The 9657-nt window shown below is 30.8% G+C and overlaps 1 protein-coding gene across 1 annotated transcript; it reads right to left on the bottom strand.

The window, feature by feature from the left end:
* Window positions 1-835: 835 nt before the first annotated feature.
* Window positions 836-2296, bottom strand: LOC108907423 (PCI domain-containing protein 2). The gene is made up of 2 exons (XM_018711094.1): window positions 2173-2296; window positions 836-2117 (listed from the first exon to the last, which is right to left on the bottom strand). The coding sequence occupies exon 2, from the start codon at window positions 2110-2112 to the stop codon at window positions 919-921; it is 1194 nt and encodes a 397-aa protein (XP_018566610.1). The 5' UTR covers window positions 2113-2117; window positions 2173-2296; the 3' UTR covers window positions 836-918.
* Window positions 2297-9657: the final 7361 nt, after the last annotated feature.

Consider the following 9657-nt stretch of genomic DNA (forward strand, 5'->3'; position numbering starts at 1 on the left):
GTAACTTATCCTGTAATTGGGCTCTGCCCGTTGAGTATTTCATTTCAATAAACAAATAAATAAAAAAATAATAATTAATTAGAATCACAAAGCTTTTTTTTCTAATTTTCACTGATTTTCGCTTATTTTTCAAAAACTCTTAATGATTTTACTTAACAAAATTCCAACACAGGTTTAACTTTAAACCCGTTTTTTTACAAAACGGCTGCTTTCAGTGACAAATACTAAGAGTACCTTTTGCACGTAAAATTGAATGAAGAATTGATATGTTTAGTCAAAAATGACATACATTGAGACAAAAAAAAAGGTATAGTTATTTAAATGCAGATACAATACTGTCTGTATGTAGCGCCTTCTGACATTAAACAAAAAATTAAGTAAATATTTCAGTTTCTCATCATCGATACTCCCAGTTTCCTGAATTTGGTCAAATTACCATGTTATGGAACTAAAATATAATCAAAATACTAAAAAAAAAATTTTTTTGTACGCTCTATCTCAAAAACCAAGACGTTGCGAACCCATGTTCATATGAACTTTTTATCTTAAAATTAGTCAAAGATTCACCCTTTAAAGTTTGTACAAGTACTTAAAACACACTGTATAGAGAAATCTGTGCATGGCATTTTAAAATTGATTAAGAATGAAAGCAAAAATACACCCCTTGCATATAAACCCCCATGAAATTGTTCCTAAACTGAGCACCCTTTAATTTCTTGTACTAAAAAATTGCGCTTGCATTTTCTTTGACAATCTTTCTGTTTTCACTCAACTCCCATGCGTCAAACTACAAATATCTTCGGTATTTATTATAAAAATTACAGATTGAAACAAATTTACATTTTACCACTCTCTATTTCTAACAATTTTTATAACGTATATAAACAATGTTCAAAATTAATGCAAAAAATTGATCGTTCAAGTCAAACTAGTCAAAGCAGGGAACGGATTCTGCTTGCTAACGACGACTTTCCTGTGCTGATGCGATATGTACCCTTTGATTTTCCCCTCGTAAATAAGATTTGCCACTATACATTGAGTCTCGTCTAAGTCCACGTCTTGTCCCAGGTACTCCAAAGCGCACTGTAGAGCCTCGACAGGGATCTGGTGAGTGTTCAGTATCAAGTACACTTTCCGGAACAAATTCCTGTACGCTATGATCTTCAATTTATCCACAATTAAGTAAATACCGCATTTAATGAAGAAGGTCTCGTGCATTTCCATCAATTCGTCGAATAGCTTCAAGTTGCCTTGGCACACTGCTTGAACTAAGTCCCAAAACTGTGTAACGTCATATTTTTCTAACACTATTTTACTCGGAATATAACCTAGAAGCATTTTGACAGGAACTAGGTATATCAAAATCAAACGTTTATTCTTCCGATTTGATTTGTGGCAGTTTTCAAAGGCGTATGTTAAATATTCATCGGCCGCTTTGTAGTTGCTATCATACATGGCCTTTCGCCCCACAAAGTACCTGTACGTGACTTGCTGACTGAGCGAGAAGCTCTCTTTGAAAGGTGAAGACTCTATGGCCCTTATCAAAGGCTTGCACAGATGCAGTTTGTTAATCCGAAAATAAACTTTAAATAACTGATTCACTAGCGCTAACATGCCTATTCTTTTTGTGTCTTCTTCTCCAGAACGATTGTCGGCAGCACACACTCTGAAACACCCCATTAAACACTCGGCTGCCTTCTCTAAAATCTCTCCAGGCTTCTCGTTAACCCCTACTTTCTGCTTCTCCGCTTGCTGAGCGATAAGTCTTAAATCTGAACAAATCGTATACATGATCGGTAAAGACCAATTCTCTTCTTTCTGTGCTTGTAAAATTTTCGCGAAACTTTGTACCAGCGTACTCTGCTGTTGGTAAGCGCCTAAGAAGTCTTCTTTTCCGATGTAATACAGACATTTCAAGTGCAAAATTACTAGTTCGTCCGCTGGTGCTATCAGGAATTTGTCGACGAGACCTTCGGGCATTTCCAGCTGGTAGTTGCCGTACTTGGCATGTTCATGACGGAGGGATATAAAAGTAGCGACTTTTGCACCATCCTGTGCCCTCCAACTCCGGTCTATTATTTGTAGATAGTGGGCCAGTGTCATGAAAGTCATTATGACTGGAAGAAAAGTTAGGTTAGCATTCTGCTAGTGTAAGTAAAATTACTTGCTTACCTTTGCATTAAATGATTTCGGTTAAGTAAAAACTGATTATTGTAAATTTATGAATAAATACATATTTGGTTTAATTTATTACATTTATTCACAACCAGTATTTTCCAAACTATCAATAACCGAAAACCAGATAATCAAAATTATTGGTGTAATTTGTATGGTGCCATCTATGGAGAGTTACGTAAACTCGTAAACAACTAAAAAACTCATGCGACTTGTGTCAGCCAGGATGTTTCAGAATTTCGTCGTAAGATGTAGACACTAAACAAAAATCAATAAACAGCAACTTTACTGTACTTCTTTAGTATTATTAAAGTATCATTATTAATTGATGTGTAAATAAATATTTAACATATAAAATATAGATGATATATTTACATAATTCGAGAAATATGCAAAAATAATTCTTTTTATTTCCTATTTCAAGTGCAAACTTAGATTTCTATTTTATCAAAGTTGGCGAGCAGTTAAGCTGCTTGCTCATAGAGGGAGCCAGACTCGTTAATGATTTTTTTATATTACCTATACAGGGTGTCTCATAATTAGCTGCCAACCCTGAGACGGCCGATTCTATGATCAAAACTAAGTAAAAAAGTTCATATGAACATGGGTCCGAAATTGCTTCCTAAGGGCACAGGGGCCCATTTAAGAGGGAGGAATGGAAATCATTTTTTTGCAATATCTCTCAATCGCGTTGTGATAAATGAATGCAATTTGGTATACACAGCTAAATTTTGATGAGCAATTTGATGGACTAATCCATTTATTTCCACAAGGTCCATTGGGGTGGGTACGGGGGGGCCCTTGGTACTTTGCGTGTGTAACTTTTTTATCTTTGACTTTTTAACAAATTGGACAGCAAATTCAGTTTNGAAACCTTCTCCCGTACTCGCGTTCTGCCGCTGCAGCATTACCATCGCAAAAGCCATAAATAAATATCATATCAACTAACTCTTGTCCCGTAAACTCTTCCATTTTTTTCGCTTAGAACTATTAAATTGGCAATCGGGTTGACAATACTTTGACATAAGAATACCTTGATAATTTTGTTTAAATTACTATGAAATTGACCAAAGTGGGATTAATTCAAGAGCGATTTTCTCAGAAACCGTTAAAGATAACGATTTGAAACAAGAGTACCTTTTTAACGTAAAACAGTTCGGGAAAACGGAATTTGCTGTCTAATTTGTTAAAAAGTCAAAGATGAAAAAGTTACACACGCAAAGTACCAAGGGCCCCCCCCGTACCCACCCCAATGGACCTTGTGGAAATAAATGGATTAGTCCATCAAAATTAAGCTGTGTATACCCAATTTCATTCATTTATCACAACGCGATTGAGAGATATTGCAAAAAAATGATTTCCATTCCTCCCTCTTCAATGGGTCCCTGTGCCCTTAGGAAGCATTTCCGGACCCATGTTCATATGAACATTTTTACTTAGTTTTGATCATAGCATTGGCCTGTTCAAGGTTGGTAGCTAATTATGAGACACCCTGTATATTGTTATACAAAAAATAATAGAAATAGTATGTTGAATAGTATAAATATATGTTTAAGAAAATTTTGTACGAATCAGAGGAATATAATAAATAAAATAAAACAGGGAGATAATTATTAAAAATTGAACTTTTATTACTCATTATTTCACACATAATATTTTTAGTTTCGTTTTCATTTAATACAGTAAACATCATTAAAAATTCTTCTCTGCATGTAATAATACTAAAGATAATAGAATTTAGAGACACTAAACATAAAAAATGTGTAAAACAAAAATATTTCCCTTAAAACGGGTTTGAAAAAAAATATAAAAATAACCTTAAGTTGAAAGTTGTTATAACATTTTTAACGATTAAAAATTGTTTTATGAAAATAAATTACTAGCAATATTTTTAGTCGCTGCCAATTTATAAGTTATTATTTACTTCAGTAAGGAAAAAAAGTTAAAAAATGTCGAGTCGACTGTGCTGATTTATAATCCGTTTTTATTAAAGTCTAGACGGTAATAAAACTCTATAAGCAACAAATAATAAATACTGCGAAATAAAACTTTTAGTACAAAAAGTTTCAGAAGATCCTGGATGGATTATTCCAAAAATTTAAAACAAAATTAAAAAAGTAACTTCCAGATTTAAAAATAATGCTATACTGAGAGGTATTTGTCTAGATATATCTATATCTGTCAGTAGACAGATGGTGTATCAAATTAATATTTGAGAAAAAATACAAATATCTAACAAAATACGTAGATTTCAATAAAATCGTGTTTGTTATTTAGACATTTACATATATTATGGTCGTGCCGCTGACAGCCTAGTAGGTATACGTGTTTGTTCGAATTATAAAATCAAATTACATTAAAACTACACAAAATTCTGACGTAGGCATAGATCCAGATACCTCCACAACGCTCTTGACATTTGTGAAGGTGAAAGTTCGACCTATATCCGTCCATGAAGCCACCACATACTGAACGAAATTGATGGGTTCCGAGAAATCACAAACTTTTGAATAATTTGATTTTACAAGACGAACAAAAAACGAGACGCTTGCGGTTGATACTTTCAATGGCTACTTTATAACAAATGTTGCCTTTTGTTCTCATACCAACTTACAGGATATAAAAACAAATTTTTGTGAAGGCTGTTTGTGCAGAGTTTATATTTTTAGCCTGCATAAATGATTACAAGACACGTAAGTCATTTTTTTTGGAACAGCAATTTTGTTTCCTTCACAATGGCAATTACATAAATGTTATTTATAACATTAAGATTACATTAAAGCACATTCAACGGTTAACAGTTGAAAATTAGTTCATCGTCAATGCATGCTTGTAGTGTGGAAAAAGAATACTTTTCTACTCTTGCCACCTTTTGATATGTGCTACTTTTTTCTACCCACCTGTGAACATAATTATAAATATTCGGAATTATAAAATCCTTAAGCCATTCCAAATTTAATACTTGACTAAAGGATCATGATAAATCACTGCAACAAACTGATTAATTTACGGTATAAGATATAAGCTGCCAGAAAAACAAAGACATAAATCTGTTTGAAGGCAAATACTAAAAGGCTCATCAATATTTATTATTTATCAATCAACCATAATTTTGAGGACATTAAATATACGTAAATAATAAGCTCATTTCTGTATTAACCAGTTTGTGAGCATTGAATTTAAGCTGCCTGGGCTGCCAATTACAAATATGGTACTTGCACTTTGTTTTAAAATGATAGCTCGCTATACTTTCGAGTGCTTCTTTCTTGGGTACTTTCGACGTCTTTAGGTTTGATAAAATAAGACAGGTGTTTCGAAACATTCGTTAAATACGTAGTAACACGTAAATGTCAACGATGTTTTCCATGTTTTAATGATGAATACATAATCATACTAAATGTGTGATAATACGCCTAAAGGTAATGATAAAAATCGGATCTATGTAGAAACCTATGTTTTAATGATCTTGTACTTTCACGATATGGATGCATCTACATGGTATTATGATAATTTTGACCCCGAATTAATGAATTTGAATTACTATATTTTTTATCGTTAGTTAAATTTTGCTTAGATGTTTTTCCTGAATTTCTCTTGAGGTCCAGCTGGGTTTTTAAAAATGGCGTGCTTACTTACGAATAGCTGAAGTCAGACATTGGCTGCGGAATACTAACCTGAAAAAGAAACAGAATGTTATCTATTCGTATGGTACAGAGCAAGTAAAAACGTTACATCTTACAAACTCTTCATCTAAATAAAGGTGAAAGAAGAAAAATAATGTTAATGACGAAAAATAGAACTCCCAACTGGAAAGTACGTCAAGTTTAAATAAATAATTATTTATAAATGTGGCATAATTTGCGTTTTTTTCTTTATTTTTTGGGTATTTTGCAAACTGTGAAAAAAATTAAAAAATTTGCGCGAAAGGGTTATTTTAATGAAAAAAACTTTAACCAAAAAATCTCTCACTGAAGAAAAGCATACAAATACAAAAACATCGCTTAATATTGCGCATCTAAAGTACTGTTTTCGTCTTCTAAACTTATTTGACTTTTCGTTTTAATAAGTTTGACAGTTTAAATTTGTTTGCTTTTGTTTATTTCCATAGCTAGAGATATAATGATAAATACGATGTTCATTCTATTATTACTTTCTTCATCTTTAGAATCTGTAGTCAGCAGGGATTCAAGTTCATAGAATACTTTGATATACATCTTTCACCATTCAATAAAATAATCGCTCGCTGTCTCTTTTAATTGTCTTTTAACGGTATTATCTTTCTTTTCCAAAATTTTAGAAGAACCCCTTTGAATAACGACTGTTTTCTCAAGTGCGATCGCAAATTTCAGATTTCTCAAATTCTCGTTTTGCTGTTTTGGAAAATTAACGACTATTTTGCAAATATTGTGAAAAGTACTAACGTTTGTAGGTTTTTTTTAGCACAATACATGTCTATGAGGCCTGTATAATTTGAAATTTGAAATAATTGATCTCTCCCGTTGTTCCTTTCCTGAATCGTCAGTTTTATAAAAAATTATAGAAGCAAATTTATTGCTACTTAACCATCAATTAAGTATAATGATAACTAAGATGAAAAAACTTTTTGCGATGTTTTTCTCACAATTTCGCGTTAAATAGTCATCAAATATCGAAGAAAAAAAATAAAAATTTAAAAAAATTAATTTTGAAAAAAAATCAAATATTTCAAAATTGAAATTAAAAAAAAATAAAAAAAAATTTGATTTAAAAATATGTACTTATTCAAAAAATTATAGTACTAGAATTATACTACTACTACTTTTTTGTTCAGTTTTGATGCGATTTTTTTCTTCGAATACTGTATTTCGTAGAGTTAACAGTAATTGCATTAATTAAAGTTGATACCCCCAAGTGAAACCTCAAGCATTTTTTTACACACATCTCTATACGATTTATTGATCCTTTTTTCGAAAGTTCTCAAACCTTAAAAAAAACAATTTTTTAAAAACTACTATTTAAAAAAAATAACTAAATTTTATTAACAAATTTCTTTGTTAAATACTTATTCAATGTGAAATTGTGGAAAAAATAACGTAAAAAAGGAAGACAGGAAAAATTTTGGTGAGGCCATTGGCAGTTTTGAAAATAAAAATAAATTGTAAAATTGTTATCTCGCATTGTTTCTTTTGATTGCACCAAGAGTGATGCTTAAAAAAATTTTCATCTCAAGATTTCAAAACTAGAATCTTCAAGCTTCAAAATACTGTTTTTAGTTTCTCGATACGATCATTATTCACGAAGTTACAGCCTCCCAAAAATCACTAAAAAAATTTGGACATTTTCCTGCTCCTTAATTTTTATTCTAATATTCACAGATCGAGAAGTATCTCCAAAATAATGTTTATTGCAATATTTTGAATTTTTGAAAAACTGTTGAATTTGTTACTTATTGTTTTTAATTCCATATAAACCTGTACTTTCGGAAAAATTAAGAAAAATAGTTTTTCCGATAACTAAATACTTTACGTTTATTATCAAAGACGCGCCCAAATAATGTTATTCAAAATTCAAAAAAATTGCACTTACAATATATCCTGTGAATGCAATAAACATTATATTAGGGAGACTTGTGAATATTAGAATAGATGAACACAAAAATTACATTAAAAAACAAGAATTTGAAATCATATCCCCAAGGTCATATATTTCAATGGGGTTCGGCAAAAATTTTGGGAAAGAAAAATAATAACAACCAAAGAAAATTAAAAGAGACCGCGATTATTTTCTTGAACAGTGAATGATGTGTTTCAAACTTGGATCCTTGCTGGGTACAAGTTCAAAAAAATGAAGTAAGTAATAATAGAATAAACATAATATAATTTCTCTTGCTATGGAAACAGACAAAGGCAAATCAGTTTAAACTGTCAAAAGAAACTAAATCGAAATGTGAAAATAAATTCAGAAGACGAAAACAAATAGATTTTCGAATCGTAAGCAATTTTTTAAGTGCGCGATATAAAGCGATGTGTTTTTTTTTGTATTTTGTCTGCTTTTTCTGAGTACGAGATTTTTGGCTAGGCATAACTATTTTCATACAAATAACCCATGAATGATTCTTATTTACTAATTTTTAAAATACCTATAAAGAAAAAAGAATTATCAAGTTACACCCTGTAGGTATGCGTTAATTTTTTAAAGACATGAGAAAAGTAAAATATTATTTTTTCATGGTTCTTTTATCACCGCAAATTTAGTGTACATATGCTGTCGCTTTCTCCACAAAGAAAATGGAAATGTTCATTTTTTAAAAAACATTTTTTTTAATATTGTTTGTCAAGGAAATAGTTAATTTAAGTTGGTAATTTTTTGATGCCCTATAGTAAACGAAAAATTAGGAATATCTATGTCGGTTGGTACAGTAATGGGGTGGAATTTTATAATCGATAATAAAATCCCTGATATTTGATAATTTACGAAAAAAATGAGAAAGCGATCATTCGTCACAAATTGGACGATTTTTTATTTGCAGATCAAAACTTTTAGAAGTAATTTCTACACCTAAAACAGCAATTAAAATCATATTAATTGAAAATTTTAATAACTAAAACCTTAATTAACATTTTATGGATGTGACGGTATTTCTAAAATAACTTTTTTAATTTATATACAAGGATATACTAATATCTGGAATTTCTAATCGTAATTTAATGCGTGATTCTTAATTTGCAAATAGTTATTGTTTTATTATAACAGATTCTATCTATTAGCCTTGTTTATGTCTGCCAGTTAGTAGACGAATCTGGCGACACTGAAGAAAATGCTCATAAAAAAAGTGAAAGCAGTTATGCTGACGCACGCACATTGCCACTGCAATGGAGTAAAATATTCGAAAAATTACTGCATTTGGAGATGATGCTTCAATGAATATTGTGATATTCTTTATGATTTAAATGAGGAATTAGATCAAAATAAAAAAAAAGAGTTGGAATACAGGCCTATGCAAAAAAATTGCTCCAAAAAGTTCTTTTGAATCTCTGGAAAGTTAAATGAAAGTAAGAAGTTTTAATTAGTCTACAACTGAATACTGAGGTACAGTTGCCCATTTATTACGATTAAATATTCTCTTTCAGAAAGTCATGTAACAGCAGACTAATAGTTTTAATTACATAACAAAGATTTAAGAAAAGTAGACTTTAATATTGTTTTGTTTTGATTGTTTATCCATGGAAACTAGCAGTGAAGTACTCGAGAAAAATATATTACTAATTATTCATCCATTTTTTTGAGGTGTCTTATCAGCTAACTATTGTACAACTTCAAAAACAAAAATCTCAACTGAACACGTGATATTTCTCGAAGATCATCATGTTCTTAGCATCCACTTAACAAATTATTACAAAATATTCTCAAGTACTTCCCTGATCGAAAACATTAATAATTCTATGTAACAGTGTCTCTAAAAGGAACTTTTCCCCCATTCACATCGTTAGTATCAATCACAAA

This window comes from Anoplophora glabripennis, unplaced genomic scaffold, assembly GCF_000390285.2.
Source record: "Anoplophora glabripennis isolate ALB-LARVAE unplaced genomic scaffold, Agla_2.0 scaffold20, whole genome shotgun sequence".
NCBI lineage: Eukaryota > Metazoa > Arthropoda > Insecta > Coleoptera > Cerambycidae > Anoplophora > Anoplophora glabripennis.

Excerpts from the sequence above, each read along its gene's own strand:
- LOC108907423 (XM_018711094.1), bottom strand. The coding sequence starts at position 2,112 with ATGACTTTCATGACACTGGCCCACTATCTACAAATAATAGACCGGAGT.